Below are 26272 nucleotides of genomic sequence, written 5' to 3'. Positions count from 1 at the left end.
GTAAATTCGGAAAGAGCCAGACCAGGCTGTTTCTCTTCCATCTTCTGCTCATTTGTGATTAGAACTGCTTACTTAGCACTTATTTTTGGTGAGTGGTGGGAATGTCCACAGTGTCTTGATTCTAGAAAATGAATACAATAAAGAATAGAATCTGCTGGGGGAAATGAATGCACATGCGTGTGTCTTAGTTATCTGGCTTCACCTCCTGCTGCACACTGGCCTAGCTGTAGGGTTCCAGGGCTGGAGGGGACCTGAGGTCATCTGGTCCTGCTCCTTGGCCCTCGCCGAGGCTGCCCCACAGAGAAGCGGCAGAGCTGAGACTTGTCACTGTGGTGCTGGGAGATTCAGCTCACTGTTTTCTCCAGCTTGGACTGGAGAAAGCGTGGACTCCGGCTTTCAGAAGCCTAGCCTCTCTGACCCTCTTCTTTTCTCTTTCCTCCTCCTGGGTCCTCACCGCCTGCTCTTGTTGGGTCCACCCCGTGGTCCCCGGGGATCGTACAGCTCAGGTCTGCTGATGCCCTGGGAAGTTCTCTTGGGCTCACGCAGTAACCCCCATCTTTCTTCCTGCAGGTCGACCCAATGCTCACCCCAGAAGAGCGTCACCTGAACAAGATGCAGAATCATGGTTACGAAAACCCAACCTACAAATACCTGGAGCAGATGCAGATTTAAGCAGGTGAAGCACGACACCCAGCTGGAGTGGGGGGGTGAGGCGGGCAGCAGACGTCCAGAGGTTTGTATCTACGACTGACCGACAGCTACTTCCAGAGGATTTCATCTTACACTCAGACCTCCTGGATCATTAAGACTATAAAGTACTACTGTAGAATCACAATTTCCATTCTTTTTAAATGGGTGAAAAAATGTTAATATAACAATATATGATATATAAACCTTAAAAGAAGTGAAAAAATTATCTATTACAGATATTTGACTGATGTAGTTTTCTTTTTTAAATTAATCAGGAGTCCCACTTCTATCGTATTGTCTCACACATGCTCTCTGTAGAAATGGAAAATGTTGATTTTCAATGATAGACTGTACATGCTACATGCAGGCCGTTTGTTCCGGCCGCATTGTGTAAATCAGCTGTTTACGGCTCACTGTCCTGGTTTTTATTTTTAAAAGAGAGGCAGTATTCCTCATTTAAAGCTTTAAATGAGCTTTCAGAAAGTTGCTGAGAAACTAACTGAAATAAGGAGCCGTAATTGATCCTTAAAATACATCATGGCCCCCCTCTCAAAATTCCTTTGAAGGACCAGTTTCTTGGAAGTTTGGTGCGCCCACCACTGGGTACCTGGGTGTCTCCACACACGTCCTGTCACCAAGGAGGCGCTCAAAGCAAGCATTTGAGTTCCAGCTTCTTTCAGCGAGCCTCGTGTGTACAGATTAGGGCCACTACTGCGTTCCTTCTGAATCCAGTTCTTCCACAGAAATTAGCCTGTAGTTTGTACATGACGTTCTTCCACTGTCCGCCGTTGAGTCACCGTAGCTTTTGACCGCTCACTTCTCTCCCGAGTAATGTCCAGATGTGCTGTTTTCCTCTTTGGGCATTTCCCACCCCCTCCGAAGGCACTGGTCTCCACCATCCCCACCGTTCACTGAGAGAAGGCAGCAGGAGGAGGTGGCCGGCATCCTGGGGAGGATGCGGGAGGTTTGCTTTTCTCTGGAAGGTGGATGCTCCAGGCTGTACACAGAACGATCTGTAGACCCCATGGAAAGCTTTGAAGATTTTGTTTCCTTCCCATGAGTCTTTGTGATGCTTGTATAGTTGATGTTGACGCTCACAGCTGCTTCTTTTCCTTTTTTTTTTTTTTTTTTTTTTTAATTCTGAAGGTTCTGGTAACCTGTGGTGTATTTTTTTTCTATTTCCCTGTGACTGTTTCTTTTTCTTCTTCCTCCCCTTTACCCCATCCATGTCTCTTCCCACTATGCACAGGTAAACTTCACCTACAAACTCTTTAATCTGCTCTGTGGAGAATGTACAGAGTTTAAACACATCAATAAATACTTTAACTTCCACCAGGACTCCTTGTTTTATTGGCCTGGCATTACTCGCGGTGATGATGGCTTTAGCCCTCCTGCCCTGAACAGTGGTGCTTCCTTCCCTGGAGGGTCTCTCACTGCACAGCAGAGGCAGGAATTGGTACAGGAAGCTGGACTCTTGGGCTTGAATTCTGTTTTTCATTTAAAAAATAAGAGGGAAAGTGCTTCAGCCTCAAAGCTGGTGGCTTTTATTGATCTCAGAGAACTGGTCTTTCATTATTTCTTTAATGATTTCCTCCACTGTGTTTTCTGTTTTCTAAAATTGTAATTGGCTAAACGTCGGACCTCCCTGATTGCTCCTTTTTCTTTAGTTTTAGTCTGTAATCTGGGTGATTGCTCTGCTTACCTTCAGCCTTTCTAGTGAATTTTGTAATTATATTTTTAAATTCCATAAGAGCTGCTTGCTTTATCTTTCTCTCTTTTTTTTTTTTTTTTGTGTCCACCGAATGGCATGCAGGATCTTAGTTTTCTGACCACGGATCGAACACGTTCCCCCCTGCAGTGGAAGTGTGCAGTCCTAGCCACTGGCCCACTGGGGAAGTCCCTGCTTGCTTTACCTTAATATTTCATATAACATTTCTTCTTTTTATGATGCCAAATCCATCTGAGTTTGTACATCAGGAATTTTTAAAGTTTTCTTCCTTCTCTAAATTAACTGTTTCCTTTTGAGCTATCGACGTCCTATAAATTCCTATAAACATGTAGTGATCATTTGATCAAATTTGAGAATGAATTACATGATTAGCTAAAAGATAAAATAAGTCAGAAAGTTAAGAATTTGGTGCAGCGAAATACAATTAATGTTTATTAATATGAGACTTTTCTTCCTGATTCTGGAAACAGTGAGTGGAGCTTGTGGCTGAATTTTTAGAGAAAGGTTTGCAGCCTCCATTTCTGAGTTTCTTAAATAAACTGCCACTGGTAGGCACTGTTTTTCTCGTTGATGGAGGCTTGTTTACCCCACGCCTGCTTTCAGCACTTTGTGCCTGGGGGTGGTTTTCACTGGTGATCTAACATCCGGCTACTTGTATGAGTAAATTCAGGGGCTAATCTCAAGAGTCCTCACTCTAGTTTACTGTGACGCTGATTTACAGTATATGGTGCAGTTAAGAGTCCCTTGCATATACATGCATACCTGTGTATAAGTGTACATGTATGTGCATATAGGGAATGTGCATTTTATGAGTCTCTGGCGAGGAAGCACCTTGGGACAAACCAGTTGAACAGGCTGGTTCTCTGTAGCGATCAGCACATCCCCATCTGCCCCTCCCTCCTGCACTGGCCTCACAACTTGCTGCCAGAAAGGTCGCGAAAAAGAGGAAATTTCATTTTTTTGAAGCCAGTTTCTGCCAGTGTTCTAAAGAGTGTTTTCACGTGACCCTCTGCAATACCAGCTGGAAAATATGGGTCTACATTCATTATGATTCAGTTCCAAACCTAACAGACCAGCTTTTTGTATGTTAGCGCCTGCCATCTGCTAGCTGCTTTGTATACAGCACCTCATTTAATTATCTGAACTTCAGAGCATGGCTGTTATTTTACAGAAAGCTGAGGTCCTCCACCTGGTGAGGGATGAAGCAGAGACCCAAGCCCAACTGTCACTGTCCATCCCCTTGCTCCGTGTATGTCGGCCCTGGGAGACGGCCCAGGAGTCACTTCATAAGTGGCGCCTGTCAACCAGGACTCATCCAACTGGCCAACTCTTAGGACTGGTGTCCATTACCCACACCACTGTCAGTGGTGGGCCTCGGAGATGCCTGGGGCTGGTGAAATAGCAGTGGGTTCCTTTACCCCAGTGGGGTCAGTACAAAGGGAGCTGAGGGTAGATCTGAACATCCTGGTGATTAGGTTTACCTGTCGCCCTTACCCTGGATTGACGGAGAGCTCTAGCTCTGTATCTGTAGATCTATAGACGCTATATGCAGATGTAAGTTTTTTTGATTTTGAAAGGAAACGCATGTAAGGCAGGGACTGCAGGGCAGGCCTCACCTAGACCAGCTCCACCCTGCTCCCTGGCGGCACCTTCCCCGCACAGGGTCCTGAGAGAAACTCGTTCATCCCCTAGTTTCTGCCGTGACTCAGCCTTGCCCTCTGGGGAACGTGGCCCTGCCCCCCTTGCTGGCAGCCTGCGGTGCCGGTCCCTGCGGACTTTGGCGTGAGGTCATCCGACCTCCTGTCTGCTCAGTTACAAATCGCAACCTGGCAATCGAGGTCTGAGCCAGCCCAGGTGTCCTAGTAATCTCTGGTTTCAGTTGCCATGACGCTGATTCTCTGATTGAGGAGACACACTGGGACATGATGAGTCTCTAAGTTAATCTGGACAGTCCCCAGGGTCCCCTCCAGAGGAACGCACAGTCTGACGTGACTTGTTAGAAGTGGACACGGGCCAGATGGATGGAAGGAACCAGAAGGCCCTGTGGCACCCGCCCCCTGCCCCCCACCATTTCACAGCTGAAACAGCCACCAGCTCACATGTTCCTCAGCACAGAGCCAAAGTCTGGGACGTGCAGTGCTTTTCTGGGACAAAGGGTGAAGTGGTCCTTGTAAAACGGAGTCGGTGCCTTGCCTTGTTACCTAGAGTGAATAAGGGGAAAGGGTGTCTCTCCTGCCCTCTGTGGGCACTGGGTCTAGCAGGCCTTCACAATCGCAGTCTGCTGTGCTTTTCCTCAGGGAGTGGCCCAGGTATCCAGGGAAGGGGACAGGACCTAAGCAAATAAACAGCGTTTTTCTAGAATCCTTGAAATGGATGGGGCATGACTTCTTGAGGAATCTCGAGGCGTTCTCAGGCCAACTTAACCCAGGTCTGATTGAACTTAAAATGCTGGAGTCGGTGGCTCTTTCTGATTAGAGCAGCAACCTCCAAGAGTAAAACCTTTTAAATTTGTGCCCTCTATAGAGAGTCATTTAAAAGCCGTATGCATGTACCTATCATAAATGGAAATTTGGGAAGCATAAGAAAGATGAAAATTTTTTTCCAAATTTTATTTACTAAAGGTACAAAGCCTTTTGGGTCCAGTGAAATATTACTAGTTTTAGTGCAAGCAAAGTGATTGCTTTCATTCTCTAACTAAAGTCCATAGTTCTTTCCGATTTCCTTAGTTTTTACCCAGTGTCCTTTTTCTGTCCCAGGATATCACGTATTTAGGTGTGTCTCTTTAGACTCCTCGACTGTAGAGCCTCCTCAGACTTACCCTGTTTTTGATGACTTTGAAGGTTTTGAGGCGTACTGGTCAGTCCTCTACCAGGATTGGTTGGGTGTTCTCATGATAAGACCCTGGGATTATGTGTTACTGGGGAGGAAGACCACAGCCAAGTGCCGTGTTCATCACAGCATATCAAGGGGACAAGCTGTCACCATGATTGTCACTGTCCTTGTCGTCCTTGATAACCTGCCTGCGGTGTGTTTGTCAGTTTCTCCCCTGTGAAGTTTCTCTCCTCTCTCCTCTCTGGCAGGACATTGCTATGTGCTTAAGGAGTGGAGAGTTATGTTCCCTCACACCTTCTTACTTTTAAATTGTGTTCTAACACTTTGCAACTCAGCAATCAGAAAGTCAGGTTCTAAGGTCTGCTTGTTCCATTGTATTTCATGGCTATCAAAGCTGAAAGAGTTCTTGACTGTGGTGATGGTTTCAGGGGTGTGTAAGTCTGACGTGTGTCAAACTTATCAGATTGTACCTTTCTAATATGTGCAGTTTATTGTATGTCAATTATACCTCAATAAAGTTTTTTTTTTTTTTTTAAGCCGGAAGAGAAATTGCAAAAAACAGGCTGGAATGGGATAAGTCATACTAGACTGTGCCTGTTAACAGCACGATACTAAATTTCCAATCCTATCTACCAATTCTATTTCCGAGCTTAAGTATACAGATAGGTCTTTCAGATGAGGCATCACTTTTGACAGCAGAATTTACTACTAATGGAAACCTTTCCAGACACTGGTTTTCAAATTTCTCCATAGCATAGGTTTCTTTAGAAAAAGCAAGTTGAAAAGGTGTTTTTAGCTTAAAAAACAAACAGGGAACAGCATAACATCATTAAAGTTCAACAACTCTGATTACTTTGTCACAGATGAATCTCTCTGTGAGGTACAAAATGGTTTCTTGGTCACTTCCAATCTTATTTTAAAATACTGTGAAAGGGGCTTCCCTGGTGGCGCAGTGGTTGAGAGTCCGCCTGCCGATGCAGGGGACACGGGTTCGTGCCCCGGTCCGGGAATATCCCACATGCCGCAGAGCGGCTGGACCCGTGAGCTACGGCTGCTGAGCCTGCGCGTCCGGAGCCTGTGCTCCGCAACGGGAGAGGCCACAACAGTGAGAAGCCCGCGTACCGCAAAAAAAAAAAAAAAGACCCGGTACAGCCAAACTAAATAAATATTAAAAACAAACAAACCAAAAAAGAAGCTCGGGCTTCTGCTCTTGGGTTTCTTCACTTACAATTTAGGAATAAAAGCACTGACCTCACATGTCATGGGTTTAATGTCAGGACATGTGGTTACACTTCTTCTTCTGTCACACGCCTGGTGTGCACTCAGTAAGCTGACGTGACACAATGTCAGGGGAAGGGTCTTGGCCTGCATCACCTCCTCCTAGTCTGCAGTAAATGCACAGCATGTGCTTTGCATTCAAATGACAGCGCTGAGTGCCTTCTACGTGCAAGGAATTCACAGCTCCATGATTTAAAAGAGGATGCTCCAGGAGCCTGGGAGATGATATGAGACACTCCTTTTGTAGCAGGGCAGCAGGTTTTAGTGCCATGAATGCCTCTCCTTTATGTTACTTTGGATCCAGCTTACTTTCCATCATCTACACTAATTGAAGGGTATCGTGTCATTGGTGACTGTGGTACCAAGGTAGTACCTACAAAGTTCTGTAGGTGACTTTGTCACAATACGCAGAAAATTATTTTCTGATATCTTCTATTTAGCTTTGGAATGCTTCATATGATGGGAGGGGCAGATTTATTTTCTATTTATTCAAGGGATAGTGCCAGCCAGTGTGCTAGGCTCTGAGGTCTCAAAGGTGCATAAGACATTGACAGAAATGCAAAGAAAAGGTGATAAATTCCACAGTAGAGGTATAAACAGACCTAGTTCTGGTTTAGAGGGAAGCACGTGACAGTCACATGATTTCTTCAATAAGCCCTAGAGCTTCCACAACCTCATGGAGGAAGTAGTGTATCAATGTGGATAGGCTAGACTTGCTGCAATAACAAACAAACCTCGACTCTCAGTGGCTTAACATCCCAAAAGCTTACTTCTCATTGATGCTACATATCAAATGCACATCAGCAGAAGTCTGCTCACTGCAGCCACCTAGGGCTGCAGGGTAATAGGGGTCTTGTCTTATCTCAGCATGTGCTTTCAGGATCATCTAGCCAGGGAGAGAAGGCATGGGGATTGTGCATTGCGTCTTCATGCTCCTACCTGGAAGAGGTGTGTATCATTTGCCATTTGCCATTTCCCTGCCCACAGTTAGCCATAGGGCTGCACCTAACTTGAATCCCAGCCTGTGCCCAGAAGGCAGAGAGCTGGAAATACTCCGGTGAAGAACATGAATGACTAGTGTTGTGCAAGTGACTTTGTCCCGATGTGCAGAGATGCTTGTGAAGGAGAAGGGCTTCCCAGCGGGTGAGAAGCTTTAGGAAAGGTGCAAATGTGGGGAAGTCTGGCTGCAGAAAAGGGGTCCTAGTAGGATTGCCGGGAGGCAAGTTTGCAAAGGAAGACAGGTCACGCTGTGAGAGCCAGGCAAGGAAGTTGGATTTGATCCAGGAGACACTGCGGGTTTTACAGGAGCTGTGGTTTAGGATGAGTAACCTGATTGCCTGTGCCGGAGAGGTCAGAGGGTAGCAAACTGGAGGCAGAAGATCCAGTTGCTGATTATTATTATTTTTTCTAAACGCACCACTTTACTTTCATTGTAAGGCAGCCAGACATTACAAACCTTAAGCACGTGACAGTCACATGATTTCTTCAATAAGCCCTAGAGCTTCCACAACTCTCCTGGGGCCTACAGCCCGACCTGAGGAGTCTAACGTTAATGCTTTCTCCACAGACACACGTTCCTTTGAGGTTTTTTTTTTTTAAATAAATTTATTTACTTTTATTTATTTATTTTTGGCTGCTCTGGGTCTTCGTTGCTGTGCGCGGGATTTCTCTAGTTGCGGTGAGCGGGGGCTAATCTTGGTTGCGGTGCGCAGGCTTCTCATCGCGGTGGCTTCTCTTTGCGGAGCATGGGCTCTAGGCGCGCGGGCTTCAGTAGTCGTGGCATGTGGGCTCAGTAGTTGTGGTTCGCGGGCTTCATTGCTCCATGGCATGTGGGATCTTCCCAGACCAGGGCTCGAACCTGTGTCCCCTGCATTGGCAGGCGGATTCTTAACCACTGCGCCACCAGGGAAGCCCTGATGTTTGGGTTGTTGAACACAAGCTCACTGGATCATTTGTCTTCAACACAGTCCATTTCTGTTCCTAAAAGTATTCACTGAGCTTTCTTCTCGATGAACATGCTGACACCATCTTGGACAACCTCCTCGTCAGAGTTTCCCTGTCTTCGTATATTCTAGCAGGTAGCAAAGGCCATTACAGCCCTTGGTTTGGACACCAACTTTCACACCTACGTGTTTAGGCTTATCTTTCAGAAGTTGTTCTATCTTGTTTACTGCTGAAGGGATCAGGGTGAGGGTGGCCCAGGTGGGCTGCAGCTTCCTCTGGCTCACAGCATGGACAGTGGCCCGGACTAACAAAGCCAACATCCTCGCTGCCCTGGCGCCCCGGTGCCTCGGGCCAGAGCTTGGCCACCTCAGCCTCTCTCCGTGGACAGGGTGGGCACATTCTCCATTTGCTTCTTATACTAATCCAGGCAAAGGGTGATAAGAGCTTGAAATGGGGTCTTCTGCATGGGGAGGAAAGAGAGGTGGTACACATCCGCTACCAAAGAGAAAGAGTTGCTCAGGTCTGGAACGAATTAGGTATGAGATGCAAGGGGGCTGCAGAGTCAAAGGCGATTCCACGGTTTTGAGCCTAGGAGAACAGTATTATAAATGGAGAAAACAGTGCAAGGTGGCAAGTCTGGGAAGGAAGTTCAGGGCTTGCTGATTGCAAAGCAGGGGTTTTTGTTTACTCTTGTTTCCCAGCACCCAGAACAGTGCTTAGCATATAATATGTGCTCGATAATATTTGTTGACTCTGTAACGCCAGTAGAACACACAAGTGGAGAAGTTCCCAAGCAATTGTGAATGCCGAAGTGGCACTCCTTCATGATGCCAATGCTAGGAAGGCAGATTTACTTACTTGAAGCCACAAGATGAGTTGCCAAGAAAGTGTAGAGAAAAAAAGGAGGAGGCTGAAGAGAGAGCTTTGGGAACCTTGACGTTTAGGGGCCAGAAAGTGGGACCGGAATCCAGGGACGGGATCAATCGGTATCGGATGCTGCAAATGGGTGAGGGAGGCTGGGGACAGGTAAGGGCACTGGGTTGAGGAACTCAGGGGCAGCTGGACTCAGCCACAGCGCGGCCCTCCTAGCAGCAGAAGAGGCAGCTGCTGGTCTGGAGCGAGAGGAGAGCAGTGGCCGGAGCTGGAGGCTGAGCCAGGGGCGGTTCTGGGTTTTGTTTGGCTTTGGAGGGGTTATAACTGAGACCTGGATGTGGAGCAAGGTGGGGAGAAATTGAAGATGCAGGGGGGAGGGAGGGAAAGAAACCAAGGTGGGCCTCTAGGAGGCGGCAGGGAGGTCGTCTTCCAGCGGAAAGGGCCACTTCTACTCGAGGAGGAGGGCAAGGGGGAGGGGATTAAGTTTCGCAGTTGTGCGGTCCTTTCCGCCCGCCTGTTCCGTGCGGAGGCACAGTGCGGACCGGACCGAGGGCCACCCCCAGTCAAGTCGCCGCTAGCTCTTACACTACCTTTAGGCGGTGGCCTCGCTTTCCCGCTTCGCGAGGGGAGGAGGCGGTCCCGAGCCCGGCGGGATGGGGGTGGGGAAGGGGAAGGGGAGGGGAGGGAAGGGGAGGGGAGGGGAGAGGAGGGGAGAGGAGGGGAGGGGAGGGAGGAGGAGGGAAGAGGGAGGGGAGAGGAGGGAAGGGGAAGGGAGGGGGAGGGGGAGGACGGGAGAGGGGAGGGCGCGGGCCCGGGAAGGTGCGGCGGCGTGGAGGGCGGGGCGGCCCGGGAGCCACACCCTGAAACTACCTGTGCGCAACAGGAAGGGCCTGGCAGAGCCTCGGCGGCCGGAGCGCTGGGCCTGAGACCGGAACCAGGCCCGCCCCGCGCCCCGGCCCCGCGGCGATGGCCTGAGCCATACGGCCTCCGGGACCATGAAGAGCGAACGGGCGCGCAGGGGCACAGGCGGCTCCGGGGGCCTCGGCGCGGGACTCAAGTACACTTCGCGGCCGGAGGTGGGCGAGCGCGGGCGGCGCGGGCGCCTTCGGGGCGGGACGCGCGGGGGGCCGCGGCCGGGGTGCTGGGGGGGCCGGGGACCGGCGGGCCCGGGGGCTGGGGGCCGGGCGTCCCAGGGGGCCGGCAGCACCGGCTTCTCTCGGCCAAGGGAGCCGCTACGCTGCCGGTTTGTGGCCGCGGCGCCGACCCGACAGGTGGAATTTCCTGCTCGGCGGGCTCCCGGCAGGACCTTCGGTTCCAGCCTCGCGGCGCCCGCCCCGGTTCCGGCGGTCCCGCGGTGCCCTGTCCTGGCCCTCCTGCCCCTCGGGCCTTTCCCTGGCCTGGAAGGGGGCTCATCTCGGTCCCCGAAGAACTCCGCGCTGTCCGTGCACATCGGGAAAGGAAGCAGCGGCGCAGGCTCTGAGGGGTGGTTTGGGCCGGGGAAGGGATGTTTCCAGGGGGCTTTGGAGTCCTAGCGTCCCTGGCCTCTGCAGGAATTTGTTTTTGTCTTGCTGGTCAGAAGGCAATGGAGGACCTGTGCAGAGGGCAACTGGGAGACCAGAGCTTCGGTTGCCATGGAGCCTGGAGCTTAGGACTCCAAGGTGGGGCTTGCTTGGGCTTCTCCGAGGCGGGGGATGGAGCCCTTTGGGAAGGTGACTCTATGGGACAGGATGTGAGAACCTGCGTCTTGAGCTTTTTGGAGACTGAAGCAGGAAGCTCTCGTTTGCAGAAAGTACAAGGACGTCTTAAAAGATCTTAAAAACAAACATTAAGTCTTACCGTAGAGAGGCGGGAATGGGTTGTTAGCTGCTTTATTGATGGCCACACCTAGGTGGCAGTGCCCAGGCAAAACTAGCAGCCAGGCCTCCACCTCTCTGCCAGCGGGGACCCCGGTGTCCTGGAAGGCCCGCACACTGAGTGGGCGCTGCGAGGCAGGGGCTGTTTCAGGAGGGAGCAGTGGACGGTCTGCCTCTCCCTTTCTCCCAGGATCCTGGGGTCAGTAAGCTCCTCTCCTACCCCGCACTGCAGCCGTTGCTCCCATGCCAGGCCAGATTTTGGAGGTCTCTCAAATCAGTCCCTTTCTCCAAGTGGCATCCTGACTGAGGGAGCTTGCAGAAGACCAGATTCTGGGGCTGCCATGGTTTCCTGAACCACAAATAGCAACTGAGTCTGGGCACTCTTGTTTTCTCCACTTTTCCACCCCCTTTGCGGAAGGAAGTGTGGACTCAGCAGCCAGTCTGGGGGCTGGGGTCTGTGTTCCCACTGAGTGTCTGCCCTGCTGGAGGTGGATGCAGCTGGGTGGCCAGCTTCTGTGGTTTCTATTTCCTTTCCGTAATTGCCGTGTTTGTGAATCCCTGATAATTGCCTATTGGGGCTCTCGACTCCTGCCTCCTCAGCAGAGGGCCTGCTGTCTGGTGTTTGTTATTTTAGGACTGTTTTTCTTCCCTCCCTCCACCTCACTTGTTCTTTCTCACTTCCCTTCCTGGGACTGTCTCCTGCTGACAGTGGGAGAGCTGGGTCTTCCTGGATTCGCCTCTCACCGCCCACGCTCCACACTGTCCTCTGAGCTCCCACGGAGCTCCCACCCGTCAGCCCTCGCTTCCTTCCCCCTTGGTCCCTGCTCATTTCTCACCTGCCGTGAAGCTCATCCATTCCCCTCTGGGCTCTTCCTTCCACTCCGTTTCTGCCATTTTCCCCTGCATGGGTCACTCTGCCTTTTCTCCTGCCAAGCTCAATTGAACCCACTCTGTACCTCGTCCTGAGCTGGGCTCTCAAAGACAAATAAGATATGTTTGTTTCCCTTAAGGAGCTTACCCTCTTGAGAGCCACGCTAAGAGCTGTGTGTGAACATTAGACGTGATCACTGTCCCGAAAGAAGTAACCTGCTGTGCCCAAAGCTCCTTTCTGTCTCTCCAGGAAGTCTTCAAATGTGCCTCTCCACTCCGTGCTTTCCCAGAGCTCTCAGCCCCTGGATCACCCTGCAGTGTTTGCAGCCAGGGTCTGCAGACTCTCCCTTGACTCGTCTTCTGACTGGGAGGGACAGCTGCTGTCCCTGGGTTTGCCCTCGGCATTAGCAGAGCCTGGCTGGGTCCTGCTGGGCCTCACAGGGGCACTGCTGCTTTTGAGTTCCTTGCTCCTGGCCTCTTCCATCCCTGCATGGCTGGAGAAGGATTCTGTTTGATGGTGCTTGTACCTGGCTGCCTCCTTCCCAAGGCTGATGACTCTGGTCCCTGCCCCACTTCCACCTGTTCCTATTTAGTGGGAAGTGGCCACCTGTGTGTTCCCCATCGTCTCCGGAGCCCTGATGTACGTGTTGTGTCTGGGGACTGTGTGAGCCCTGCCTGCGTGAGAGCAGGGGCACAGATGCCAGTTCTTGTGGCTGTTAGTGAGAAGTGGGGAGCCTGCCTCGCCAGGTGTCCTGGCCCCTGCTGAACCTTTGGTGGTGGCTAGGAAGCTGCTTTGAAAGAGCTCTTGGTTTCTCCTCAAGTCAGCATTGCCCTGGGTAAGACTAAGTATCTCCTTGGCAAGCAGAGACCAGGATTGAGAAATCAGATGTCGTGGGATCAAAATCAGAGGTCGTAGGGGCCAGGCTGTGCAGCTCTGGCTATTCAGGGTCTCATCTCTTTGTTAATTGGTCAAACGTTCACTCATCCACATAATAGCTATTTATTAGGTGCCCGTTGGTGGAGCATGTGCCAGGTGCTGGGTAATAGCCCTGAGAAGGAGCCCAGTCACACAGTCCCTGCCTTCAGGGAGTTGAATTCTGCATGACAAGGACTGGGTTCTGGAGAAGCCTGCGGGCCACTTAGGAGGGATGTCTAACCCAGGCTCGAAGGGCCAGGGTGGGTGAATTGTGGCCAGAGCTGTCTGTGATGTGGTGACAGGAGTCTCCAACATGGAGCCAAGACCTGGTGCTGCCGCTTTCCCGCCAGGTGATCTCAGAGATGTTACCTAATCTCTCTATGCCTCAGTTTCTGTAGCTATAAAATGGGGATGATATATATGTTACAGGTTTTTTTGCAAAGATTAAAGGGGATACTTTACATGAAAGCCCTTTATAAGTTGCAGCCTGGTGTACAAATCACACAGTTTGAATTTCTGAGTTGGAAAAGCCTCAAGACAAACTGTAAGGTGATGTCAAATCAGCAGGATGCATGGGAAGAGGCTGAGAACCCAGGTTGTCAGGATGCTAACTGCGCAGATATGCGTCCTACCTGTTGAACACAGGGAATGCCTTCGAGGGGTGCTGGGGAATAGCATCCCAGCCATGAAAACCCTCTTCAGTTTTCATTTCTCTCCCTTACTTGGCTGCTATGAGGAAGGTCCTCCTGTGAAAGGGAAATGGATGCTAAGACCGGCTATACATCCCTTTCTCCCTCCTACCACACAAAGCAGAACTTCAAGCACTTCTTCCTTTCTCGGTTCTTTGAGCCTGTGCTGGCCTCTCTGGAAGGGGACGGCCCCGTGCTGGGAGGTGTGTGCAGGGGTGAGGAGAGAGCAGGGGCGCTGGTAAGCAGTGGGAACTAAGACTGAGACCTGGGTGCTGTGAATGGACAGGAAGCCTGTGGGCCTTATAACACCCTTCCCTCCACCTCATTTAGGACACGGGAAAACTGAGGGTAAGAGAAGATAACACTAGCTTGACAGCTGCCCAAGGAGGAAGCCCACGTCGCCTGCTACCCCTGGGAATCACTCGGGTGTGTGTGTCCAGAGCCGGCTCCTTGGTGAGGGCGCATCTCATCACAGGCTTCCCAACCTGGACCTCTCACTGCTAGCTGCGGCCCGTGGCCGCCGTGGTTCTGGAGTCCCCTGCTGCCAGCTCGTCCTCTGGCCTGTGGTTCTGCCCAGGCTGTTGGCTCCTGTCTCTCCTAAGAGACAAAGTCTGTTCTTGGAAGAGGAGTGAGGGTGTGACAAGCCCCCAAGGAGCCCAGGTCCCAAAGATGTGGCTTCTGACCTTGCACACTGGCTACTACTGGAGTGTTTAGAATACTGATAATCATCGCTGAGTTTATTGAGCATGTACCATGTATTGGTATTGTACCTCTTAGAGTAAGACTATTATTATTACCCTTTTATAGGTGAGGAAAGTGTAGCACAGAGAGGCTAAGTAACTTGCCTAAGGTCACAGAGGGAAACAGTGAGGTCAGGATTTGAACTCAGGCAGTCTGGCTTTACTATATTCTACTTGGACTGCTGCCGTGCAAGGCAGGGCTGGCAGCCCAGTGGGCTCAGGAAGGGAAGAATTACTAAGGGTAAGCGTTGGTTTGATTTCGTAAGAAAATGGATTTTCTCTACTTGGGATTTTCTGAAATGCCTGGGGCTTAGCACATTTATAATAACCACTTGGTAGTATAGAAATGGGAAATGGGAACTTCCAAGATTCTCATGGAATTCTCACCCTGGCTGGCAGAGGTGAGAAGGGTATTTGGGGTTTGCTCAGAGCTCGTGGGCAGTAATTGCCCTTTTTTCTTTGCTAAGAACTTTTTTCTCTTTTTTTAAAAAATATTTATTTATTTATGTATTTGGCTGCACCAGGTCTTAGTTGTGGCACACGGGATCTTTAGCTGCAGCATGTGGGATCTATTTACCTGACCAGGGCCCCCTGCATTGGGAGCGTGGAGTCTTAACCACTGAGCCACCAGGGAAGTCCCACTAAGAACTCTTCTAGAAGCAGATTCCTATGAAAAGTCTGTCTTGGAATCTCATATTTTCAGAATTTGCTTATTCTGTCCAGGCTTAGCAACAGAACCTTTAGAACCCTTGTGATAGTTGGCTAACCGGTCAGAATCTTGCGTCCTTTGTCTCTCTGAATTGGTGGTGATGATGGTGAAAAGATGGAGAAGAATATGATGACAATCATTGCTACCCATCACTAAATATGAGGACTTCAATTTATTCTCTTTCTTTATCCTCACAGCAACTATCCGCGAAAAACGCCTAGTTTACAGATGACAACACTGAGATTCAGAGGGCTTGCATAATGGCCCAAAGGCAGAGGCACAGCAAGAGTTCAAACCTAGATCTGTGCAGCTTCAAAGCTTATAGCCTTAACTGCAAAGCCATTGTACAGTTGTATTCCAAAGACAGGGTGATTGATGCACATCCCCAGCAAAATCCTAGAACACATCGTTCAACAGAGGACTGAGAACCAGGTGCCAACACGAATCCACTAAAGACCTCTCACACCAAACTCACCTGGTTTCTCCTCTTGATGAGGTTACTCACCTGATAGACCAGGAGACCGGCTGGAGATGGGATTTCAACAGGCTTTGAAAAATGTAGCTTTGTTTTCACTACACACACAATTAAAAATCATAATGGGACTCATCAGGTTGTTTACGTTTTGCATGACTCTTTCCAGTCTTTGCCACATGCATGGGTTTTATTTAGTGTGTTGCTGTACATGTACTGTTTATGTTCTGGAAGGCATATCAGCCTCCTATCTGCTGGTCACACTGGAGGGCCAGGGGCTGGAGGAGAGTCTGGTCTGGAGGGTGGTGTCTGACTGAGCAGCTGGGCCTACGAGGGTCCCCTCGTGCATCCAGGTCCTTTGGGGCGGTGGCCTCGGGGCTGCCCCTGATTCCCTCCTGTGTCATTTCTTTTTTTTCTTTTTTTATAAATTAATTTTATTTATTTATATTTGGCCGCATTGGGTCTTCGTTGCTGTGCGGGGCTTTCTCTAGTTGCAGCGAGCAGGGGAGGCTCTTCGTTGCGGTGCGCAGGCTCTAGGTATGTGGGCTTCAATAGTTGTGGCACGTGGGTTCAGTAGTTGTGGCTCGCGGGCTCTAGAGCACAGGCTCAGCAGTTGTGGCACACGGACTTAGTTGCTCCGCGGCAAGTGGGATCTTCCCGGACCAAGGCATGAACCCATGTCCCCTGCATTGGCAGGCGGATTCTTAACCACTGCACCACCAGGGAAGCCCTGAGTCATTTCTTATCTAGTAACAACTCTGATGAAGTCTTGGAGGTTTGCTTCTCAGCTCTGTCGATGACACCCTAGTGGGAGGGAAAGGCCAATACCTCGGATGACTTAATCATGAGTCGGAAGGACCTGGGCTGCCTGCAGGAGAGACTGCTGAGAATAGCACTGTGTCCGGCTGCCTTAGGGGTGAGAGCACCACCCTGACAGCAGACGCAAAACCTCCACCCTCCCACAGCTGGGACGTGAGGGGCCTGAGGAGTGACCAGGGCACCGCAGCAGATCCAGAAGTCTGAGCTGACGAAGCCAGGCATGTAATGTGGCTCCCTAAAATGTAAAGTCAAAAATTTTCCCCCTCCCCGATATTTTTATTTGTTTATACTATTTTTTTTTGGCTGCACCCACGAGGCATGCAGGATCTTAGTTCCTGGACCAGGGATTGAACCCGGGCCCTCAGCAATGAAAACGCAGAGTCCTAACCACTGGACCGCCAGGGAATTCCCTAGAGAGGCATTTTAATAACTTGGTATTGCCTATGCATATTTTCTAAAAAAAGTTGCTTTCTTTTTTCTGATTATTAAAGTTAGGAAAGGACTTTTTAAAGTTAAGCAGTACAGAAATACACATGGTGAAATTCCTCTGAAATTCTCTTCCCCAGGTTTTATAACCCCTATAAATAGTTTGGTTTCTATTATCCCACAGTCTTCTATGCATGAACTAATACTTATGTGGATATTAATATATATGCATACACATATTCTTCCCCAAATGGAATCATGATGTCCTTCCTATTCTGCAGCTAAAGACATGGTTGTAATGAATTAATTCATCACACGTTTATTACAGATCTGAACCCATGCTAAGATTGTGGAGCAAGACACAGCCCCCTCTCCGCTCCCCTGTCCTTAAGGAGCAGATGGTTGACTTTGAGAGACTGAGAGACTGGGATGTGGGTATGTTTGGGGTGATAGGGAAACTGGAGGCTGTCACCCCACTAAAATGGTGGGGCAGGGGCTTTCCTTGGGAGCATCTCAGAGGAGACATCTAAGCTGAGTCTGGAAAGGTGGGAAATGCCCAACAATTTTACTTTTTTTTTTTCATTTAACATTGTATTTTAGAGAGTTTTTCCATGTTCCTACTCTTTGAAAAACCGCTCTTGCTGTGTAAACTTTCATCAGGTGGATCTGTCATTCTGTATTATTATTATTTTATTTGTATTATTTGTGTGTGCTAATTGACTGTGTCATTGGACAATTAATGGAAACAGAGTGATGGAGATAAGGGAGGAAATTGACAAACAGCCCTCATGGGGACCTTGCTGGTCAGGCCCCGTTTGGATTATGCTGTTGAATTCTGGGTTCCATGTCTTAACGGGAATATTGCTGCTGTGCAGATGGCCAGCGGTTCAGAAAACACTTTGAACCGTTGAGTTGAGCATTTTAGCCAGAGCAAGAGCAGACCCAGAAGAGTATTTCAGGAGCCGCCCTGAGCTGGAGGAATTAGGCTGGTTCTATCGCAGTGCTAATGTGCAGGGCTATTGTGATGCCCTCGGGGGAAGGGAGAACTTTGTAACGCTGGCCCTAACCGAAAATACTCTTTGCCCCAGAAAGGGTGGCCCTGGGAGGACGGGAGATGCAATGACGTCTAAGCTGTTTCGGCTGTAAGAATCCGATTCCAAGGACACAGTTCTTTCCTCTCTCCCGTCCTTTGACTTCTGTGCACAGGTTGTAATGGTGGACTGGGGCCTCCAGGCGCCCTCCCCTGGCGACGGGGCTTTCTTGTTTGCATATTCAGTGCTTTCTCCCAAACAGCTAGATTTGTAGCTGAGTGAACATTCCTGGGAGCTACTGAAAAGGTGGAAGAGGCGTTTCTGAATGTAGTCAATTCCTGGAGGCTGGTGTGCTTGGGGTGTTTCCACTAACTTCTGCAGATCCCTGGGTCCAGCAAGGCAGCTGTTAAAAAAGGCTAAAAGGTACTGTGGAATACTACTCAGCAATAAAAAGGAGCAAAGCATTGATGCATGATGCTCCAGGGAATCTTGCTGAGTGAAAAAAGCCAGCAATCCTAAAAGATTCTATACTGGATGATCCATTTATATAACATTTTTAAAAATATTTATTTATTTATTTATTTTTGGCTGCGTTGGGTCTTCGAGGCTGCACGCGGGCTTTCTCTGGTTGCAGTGAGCGGGGGCTACTCTTCATTGCTGTGCGCGGGCTTCTCATTGCGGTGGCTTCTCTTGTTGCGGAGCACGGGCTCTACAGCGCAGGCTCAGTAGTTGTGGAGCGCGGGCTTAGTTGCTCTGCGGCATGTGGGATCTTCCTGGACGAGGGATTATCTAACATTTTTGAAAGGACAGTTTTAGGCTAGTGGCTGGGGGGGCAGAAGGGAAGTGGGAGGGATCCTTGTGTTGCAACTGTTCAGAATCTTGACACTTGGTAGTTACAGGAACAAACACCAGTGATTAAATCGTATGGAACTTAATAGTTACACACAAAAGAGTACAAGTAACATGGGAACTCTGAATCAGATCTGTGGGTTATATTAATACTGTGGGGTTACAATGTAGTCTTACGAAATGTTACCACTGAGAGAAACTGGGCAAAGTGTACAAGGGATCTTGGTATTATTTCTTACAACTGCATTTGGATTTACAGTGATCTCAACAAAAATGTCAATAGTTAGAAAAAGCACTAGCCCATGAAATCGGAATGTGGGCTCAGTGAAAAGTCAAGAAGAAGGATGGAAAGGAGTTACATGGTGCTGCCTTTATCTCTGTCTTGTTTAGTTTCTTTCTTGTTTAGTTTCCTGTTTCTTAGTTTCTCTTGTTTCTGGTTCCTTGTTTAGTTTCTTTCTGGTTTAGCTTCCGGGGGAACCTGCCTGGTTGTGCCCCTGCGGGCAGATACTTCTGCTCCCGGTCAGGTGACTGGGGCAGGAGAAAGGTGGGCGTAGCTGCCCCAGGAAGACGGTCTCTGGCCAGAAAGGACAGGGCAGGTGCAAAGTTTGTGGGATCAAAGAGACTGGCTGGGTTTGGGGGTGCTGCTCTGTTACACAGTCTTGGAGCCCAGCTGAGATGGAATTCTCTGGTTGGAATTACAAAAGAGGTTGTGCCCTGGGGGAGCATTTAACTGAGGACTGGGAGAGGGTGAGACCGGGAGGGCCTAAACTTACATGACTTGGCATCAGTATCGGGTACAGCAGGTGGCCGGGCTGGCTGACACCAGAGAGCTTGGGGGGCTATCAGCAGATCCCTGGGGTGTGGACTGAGCATTCTCTCCCCTTCTAGGGGTGGACACAGGTCTGGAAAGTTGCCTGGGTCCTGGCACCTGCCTTGGGTAGGCTACCTAATTCTGGCTAGGAAGAGAGAAGTCCTTCAGCCCATCAATCAGTCAGGTCCTAAGCCTGGGCAAGGTCAAGGGAAGAGGGTACGGGGTAGAGAAGCAGTACAAAGAGGAAAGTGGGGCAGCCTGACCTCCTAGGACTGCCTGTCTGCCCTCTGTGGCTGGGGGGTATCATTGATGCCAAGGGTCTGAGGGAGGTGAGGTCCCAGGGAGAAAGACTGTGGACCAAGGTGGTCCTTGGATGCTTCCTGGAGGGGCCCTGGGCTGTGTCCTCAGGGACAGGAGCAGAGCCTTTCAGAGTGGCAGGATGGTGCCAGCCTCCTGCTTCCTTACAGCTTTGGGGGCCTCCTGGCTGGGGTCAAGGTTAGCACCCCCAGACCAGTGTTGAAGGGGTGGAAATCCACCAACTCCAACCCCTCATAAAAGAAAGAAGAGTCTGGTATCCACGGAGTCTGGTTGCAGGTGGTGTGGTGCCAGTGCCACAGTGGTATGGGCAGGGTGGAGGGGCCCTGGGCAGTGCCAGGAATCGGGAGGGGACACAGACATGAAACCCGCAGGAGCTTGATGCTGGCTGGCAGAGAACCACCGGGTCCCGGGCCAACAGTGCCCGCGGTTGGCTGAGTCAGGCCCCTGGGACTTTCTGTCCCGCTCTGACCAGGTGTGCAGAGTTTTGGGTTATTTTCTTTCCTTCGGTGGGAGCTATTGGCTCTGGGTCAGCTTTCTGTTCTCCTTGGACTCACGGATCTGCAGGTGATTCTGGCTCCTCCTTAGGGCCCCACAGCCTCACCCATTTTCCGGCAGGTCCTTCTTCAGGTGGGGCAGCTGAGGACAGTGACGAGGTTGAAGGGGAAGGGTGAGAGGGTCAAGCAACAAGAAGGCAGAGGGTTTGGGGAGTCCATCACCAGCTGACCGGCCTTGGCTGGCAGTGTGTGTCTGCAGAAGTCTGCTGGCAGCCTCCGGGACTTCTGGATGGTGCTTATAACCTATCGTGGGAAGGTCCTGGGCGCAGAAGCCAAGCCCAGCCCCTTGCACAGGTACCTTGCATCCCAGGCGGTTGCTTAAAATAGGCTGACTGAAACTGACACGACCCAGCTGGCTCCTCTCACTGTGGCGGGCGGTGGGTGAACCGGGCCAGCAGCCTCCTGGGAATGGTAGGCGACAGTGTATTCTCACAGGCTAGTTCCCAAGAATGACCTGGGACACAGGTTAGACTTGCAGACCCCAGGGCTCTGATCCTGCGTTGGAATCTCCTGGGAGAGGGGCTGGGGAATCTGGATGCTGAGCAAGCACTGTGCTGCTTCTTTTTTTTATTATTATTATTAATTTATTTTTGCTGTGTTGGGTCTTCGTTTCTGTGCGAGGGCTTTCTCTAGCTGTGGCAAGCGGGGGCCACTCTTCATTGCGGTGCGCAGGCCTCTCACCATCGCAGCCTCTCCCGTTGCGGAGCACAGGCTCCAGATGCGCAGCCTCAGCAGTTGTGGCTCATGGGCCCAGTTGCTCCACAGCATGTGGGATCTTCCCGGACCGGGGCTCGAACCTGTGTCCCCTGCATCGGCAGGCGGACTCTCAACCACTGCGCCATCAGGGAAGCCCCGCTGTGCTTCTTTTATTTATTTTTTATCGTTATTTTTCATGGCTAGGCAAGTCTGGAGTATGCTGGAGTGGTACCATCAATGGGAGCTTCCTGTTTCTTGAGAATCTGGCTTCTTTTGGGATCAGATGCCCCGGGCTGGTGAGTGGGTGGATTCCGACATGGGTTTCTTTTCCCTTCTCCTTTGTTGCTTCGATCATCCTGTGATGAGCAAATCAAGTGTCCTTTCTGTGCTCATCATTTTTGCTGGGCCAGGACTGCGGTGGCCACAGGATAGGTGAAGTCCCCACCCTTGGGAGCCTGCATATTGGCTGCACACTGCCCACAGCCTCTTGAATATTTTTGTGGGTGCTGACTCTACTGGAGAGAGTCCATCTAAGTACAGGGTCCCTTCATAGACAGCAGCTTGAAGAAGGGGCCTTTCTCCAGTTTCATCCCTGGTATCTCAGTGCTACGCGTTGTACTGTTCTCAGCATCTCCCGGGATGACAGATACAGTGTTAAGTTTTGGAATCCACTCCTTGCTCTGTCGTCTCCGGTGGCCTTGAGCCCATGCTGAGTTTCTGGGGACTCTGGCCAGGATCTGATTCGAACTGGCATCGGGGAGTGGCCACGAGAGTCATGCTGGCTTTGTCTTTCCTCTTGAAAAGAAAAGCATCTTCGAAGTGCCATGGAATTGGCCCTCACCTTGGAAAACCATTGCAGGTGCTGAGACTGTGCTTTCTTGCTTGAACCATCTCAGGGATATTTTATGGTCCTCGTGACCACGGTGGCGGGATGACATCATCATGGAATTGAAATCCGTCCCAGCTGGTGGTGGGTACACCGAGTCACGGAACCGGTGAGCGAAGACCGCCTGCCACCAGTCCACGGCAGAGTTGGGAGTGGCACGTGAAGCCAGCCACCCTCGTCTTCGTCTCAGGTCGGTGTCTCCAGCCAGTGACGTCACCTCTGCCCCTTGACCTTGATCCTCAGCTGCAGAAGCACATCACCAGACATCACGTGGGAGCCTTTCGTGGCCCCTCCCAGGACTCTCGGCCACCTCTTCAGTCTTCAGCTTCATCCCCTGCCTTCCCGGCAAATCACACCCAACCTTGGCCAAATGACGAACAGTCTTTAAAAAGAGAGCCTGGCATGAAGATTTATTTCTTCTCCCCCTGCTTTGACTGAAATCTTGTGCAGATTTTTAGATCGTTAGTATTGTTTTTGCTATTTATAAACGTGAACACTTACCAGTAGCTTTTCTCCCACGAGGACCGCACTGAGCTGCCAATGCCACCTTCCGGCTTTGGATCTGCTGGTCCCTGGAGCCAGTGGGAGAGCGGGCCCTGGTGAGCAAGTGGCCGGTGCCAGGCCATCAGTGTGCGCTTGGAGAACCAGGTAAAGGATCCTCGCCAGCGTGAGGATTCTGTGGTTGACTTGGACACAGTTTTGCTTGCTAAGCATTTAGCTTTCAGCCCTGGTGAGTTTCGTACTTAACAGGAGTAGGGTGACCACAAAGGTCTTTCCTATAGCATCAAATAAAATATGCCTTTTCGGGCTTCCCTGGTGGCGCAGTGGTTGAGAGTCCGCCTGCTGATGCAGGGGACGCGGGTTCGTGCCCCGGTCCGGGAAGATCCCACACACTATGGAGCGGCTGGGCCCGTGAGCCATGGCCGCTAAGCCTGTGCGTCCGGAGCCTGTGCTCCACAACGGGAGAGGCCACAACAGTGAGAGGCCCACGTACCACAAAAAAAAAAAAAAAAAAAAAAAAAGCCTTTTCCTTTTTACCTTCTATAAATTAGTTTTTTGGACAACCACTGACCTTGGGGAGGATATGCATCATTTGCACTAGTGTGCTTAAACCAGCAGAAAATATGATATTTTCCAGGGCTTATATGTCTCCCTTTCTGGATTTTTGGACGGTACTCCCTCTATCCCTCCAGGAAGTTGGGTGGGGATGGTGATCTGATTTGCCCCTGCACCCCGCACCTTGGGCTCTCCCCCTTTGTCCCTTTGGGGCTTCACTCTGTGTGCACCCCTGATGCCTGTCTGTCCTCCAGGAAGTCATCCCTTGCTCTCTTGTCTGAGCTGGCCTTGAGCCAAGATCTAACTCAAGCTGGCCGGGGAGAAGAGGCCATGAGAGTTGCATGGCCTCTGTTTGTGGTAGGCCAGCACCTGCTTTACCACACTGTGTTTTGTATGTGCACCTGTAAATGTGCTTACTTTTACGAAAGACAGGACAGGCAGAGGCAGGCACCAGCATCCTCCCTCTTCTGTTGGCTCTGCAGTCTGTAGAGAGATGGTTATGTGTGGGGAGAAGGTTATGTTTTCAGTTAAGCCCGAACGGACGGGAGCTCCCTGCCACTTGCTCCCGGGGGCCACCCAATCCCGTGCATCTGTGAAACCCCGACGAGGGTTGGTGCGGCTTGTCCCGCTTTGCTGCGGCTTGTCCCGCTTTGCTGCTTTACTGGCTTCACTCCCTTTGTGACTTTGGACAGGTCACTCCCTGTCTCTCAGCCTCAGTTTCCTTATCAGTGAAAGGACTGGGTTAGGCAAGATGACCTTTAATATGCCTGAAAATGGAGCCAAGAGTAGGGTAATAAATGGAAGTCGTCTAGTTACTGATTAAACAGCATCTCTGGGCTGAGTGGAGCCTGGTATTCACAGTGCAGGGACGACCAGGGCCCTGCCTATGAGCCAGCGCCACGGCTGACGACTTGCTCCACGGCCAGGCTGGGGTGGCCCTTGGGCTCCGCTGTCCATGCTGTTGGCCACCTTCCCCTTCCCAAGGAGTTTGCTTTCCCATATCCCAGAATACTTGCTCCCTGAGTTCTGGAAGCTGACCACAGGGAGGTAAAAAATCAGGATCAAATCTGGAGCTGCCACCCAGTGACTGTGTGATCTTGCAGGGTCACCATTTCTCCCTGCCTTTCTGTAGAACGGCAGTGAGGGCACCAGTCATGCATGATTCCAGGATTGTTGTGAGGCTTGGGTAAGAAAACAGTTGTGAAATTACCCTGGACATTGAAAATAAACATATTAAACTATTGTGTTACATTTCTTTCAACACATATAAACATAGACACACAGGGACTTGAGAGTCTGCCTGCCAGTGCAGGGTACACGGGTTCGAGCCCTGGTCCGGGAAGATCCCACATGCTGTGGAGCAGCTAAGCCCGTGCGCCACAACTACTGAGCCTGCGCTCTAGAGCCTACGAGTCACGACTACTGAGCCCGTGTGCCACAACTACTGAAGCCCGTGCGCCTAGAGCCTGTGCTCCGCAACAAGAGAAGCCACTGCAGTGAGAAGCCTGCGCACCTGAACGAAGAGTGGCCCCAAGCCTGCGCGCAGCAACAAAGACCCAACACAGCAAAAAATAAAATCAATAAAATTAAAAAAAACAATAATCATAAATGCATAAAAGGGCACAGCCCCTCCCTGGGTTTAGGGCAACAGATAGAGTGTGTGCCGGAGGGCGGAAATTTGCCTACCTGTCATCGCATGTTGCAGACACCTCACCTGCCCGCCCGTACTCATGCCCCCCTCTTCCTGGAGACCCCCTGCCATCCTGTTCGTTGGAAGCTTTGTTTGTTTTTCATGCTCTTGGGTCTGAGCCTGGGTGTGGATTCCAGTAGAGACCTGGCCTTCTCAGCTCACCTTGGGGTCCTGGACTGGGAGACTTCAGGCTCAGAGCAGAGTGACTTGTCCTGCAGTGGCACGGCAGAGCTGCCCAGTTTACTGACTTTTTACTTTTGGCCGGTTAAACATTGGTGGAGCCAGGGTTAGGGTTGGGGCGTGCAGCGCAGCTTGCCCGAGGCAATCCTGGCCCTGCGCTGGGCCCTCGGTCCCCACATCTGGGCATCCTCCTGCGTCAAATACGATTCATGTAGCTGACAGCCTCAATGACTGGGTTCAGATGGGCTGTTTGTTTCCCTTTTATTTAAACTCACAATTCTTAAGCAGCACGTGCCTGGGGCTGCATGGAGGCGAGGCCACTGCTCCTTCCTCCTGGCTTTTCCTTCCTGATGGACCTGACAGAGCGGAAAGGTTCTGCGCGAGCCGGGCTGGGAGGCTGCTGAGGCCGGGGGTTCTGACCGGCGGTGCGCTGATTTCTCTGTTCAGAACATGAATGGCTTTGAGGAAGGCGTGGAGTTCCTGCCGGCCAACAACACCAGGACGGTGGAGAAGGGCGGCCCGCGGCGGTGGGTGGTGCTGGTAGCCGTGCTGGCTGGCCTCCTGCTGCTGTCCCTCATGGCGGGGCTCCTGGTGTGGCACTTTCAGTGTGAGTGGACCCTCCTCCAGGGGCCCACCCAGGGCCGCCTGCTGTGAGCGGGAGGGAGGGAGGGCTCCTCCCACGGGGAGGTGATGGGGCTCAGGGTCTGCTGCCCCCGGGGTGGCTGAGGGCAGCTGTGACGGTGGGGGGACAGGAGGGCGTGTGTCCCTTGCCCTGACCACCGTCCTTCACTGTTCTCTCACAGACCGGAACGTGCGGGTCCAGAAGGTCTTCAATGGCTACCTGAGGGTCACGAACGAGAACTTTCTGGATGCCTATGAGAACGCCAGCTCCACTGAGTTTGTAAACCTGGCCAAGAAGGTGAAGGAAGCGGTGAGTCCCACCCCTGGGCGGAGCCCAGGCCCTGCTGTTGGCTCTGGCACGCGCACCCTCGCCCAGCAGAAAGGAGGCTCCTCTCTGCTCCCAGATGCCTGGGCTGGTGTGTGATGTGGGCTCCCGGGCACCTGGGAAGGGGCCCCGGGTCCCAGGAGGGAGGGAGTGGCCTGGGTGCGGGGCTGGGGTCCTGGGCGCTCTCTGGACCCCCATCAGCCTCCTCTCCTTCCCTCAGCTGAAGCTCTTATACAGCGGGATCCCTGTCCTGGGCCCCTACTACAGGAAGTCAGCTGTGACCGCCTTCAGGTGGGTGCCGGAAGGCCGGCGGAAAGGCGCTGCTGTGGTGCAGCGTCTGGGCCCTGCGGAGTGATGAGGCCGCGAGGCCCTGCCTAGAGAGCCAAGGCCCCAGTCCTTGTCCTGACTTTATCTC

At 51.3% G+C, this 26272-nt stretch overlaps 2 protein-coding genes across 15 annotated transcripts in view; both read left to right on the top strand.

Annotated features, from left to right (window-relative positions):
- The window catches only part of APLP2 (amyloid beta precursor like protein 2), a 70771-nt gene extending 68749 nt beyond the window's left edge, over positions 1-2022 (top strand). For 4 of the 6 annotated variants that reach the window (XM_081239020.1, XM_081239019.1, XM_081239018.1 and 1 more), the window contains one exon: positions 571-2022. In XM_081239020.1, the coding sequence (XP_081095146.1) occupies positions 571-672 (102 nt within the window). In that variant the 3' untranslated portion in view covers positions 673-2022. The remainder of the gene's footprint in view (positions 1-570) is intronic. The other 2 variants (XM_081239017.1, XM_081239016.1) reach the window with 2 other exon arrangements.
- Positions 2023-10156: 8134 nt separating this feature from the next.
- The window catches only part of ST14 (ST14 transmembrane serine protease matriptase), a 32139-nt gene continuing 16023 nt past the window's right edge, over positions 10157-26272 (top strand). For 5 of the 9 annotated variants that reach the window (XR_014016274.1, XM_081239201.1, XM_081239202.1 and 2 more), the window contains exons 1-5: positions 10157-10422; positions 14005-14100; positions 25359-25518; positions 25715-25842; positions 26078-26148. Coding sequence is in view for 8 of the 9 variants with exons in the window: in XM_081239201.1 (XP_081095327.1) it covers positions 10342-10422; positions 14005-14100; positions 25359-25518; positions 25715-25842; positions 26078-26148 (536 nt within the window). In the remaining variant the exon portion in view is untranslated. Of the gene's footprint in view, positions 10423-10915; positions 11005-14004; positions 14101-25358; positions 25519-25714; positions 25843-26077; positions 26149-26272 lie in introns of those variants that run through there. The other 4 variants (XM_081239196.1, XM_081239195.1, XM_081239197.1 and 1 more) reach the window with 3 other exon arrangements.

The sequence above is a fragment of the Mesoplodon bidens genome (genome assembly GCF_964165515.1).
Source record: "Mesoplodon bidens genome assembly, chromosome: 7".
Lineage (NCBI taxonomy): Eukaryota > Metazoa > Chordata > Mammalia > Artiodactyla > Ziphiidae > Mesoplodon > Mesoplodon bidens.
Note: the sequence above shows the minus strand (reverse complement) of the source record. Positions and strands in the feature narration are given on the sequence as shown.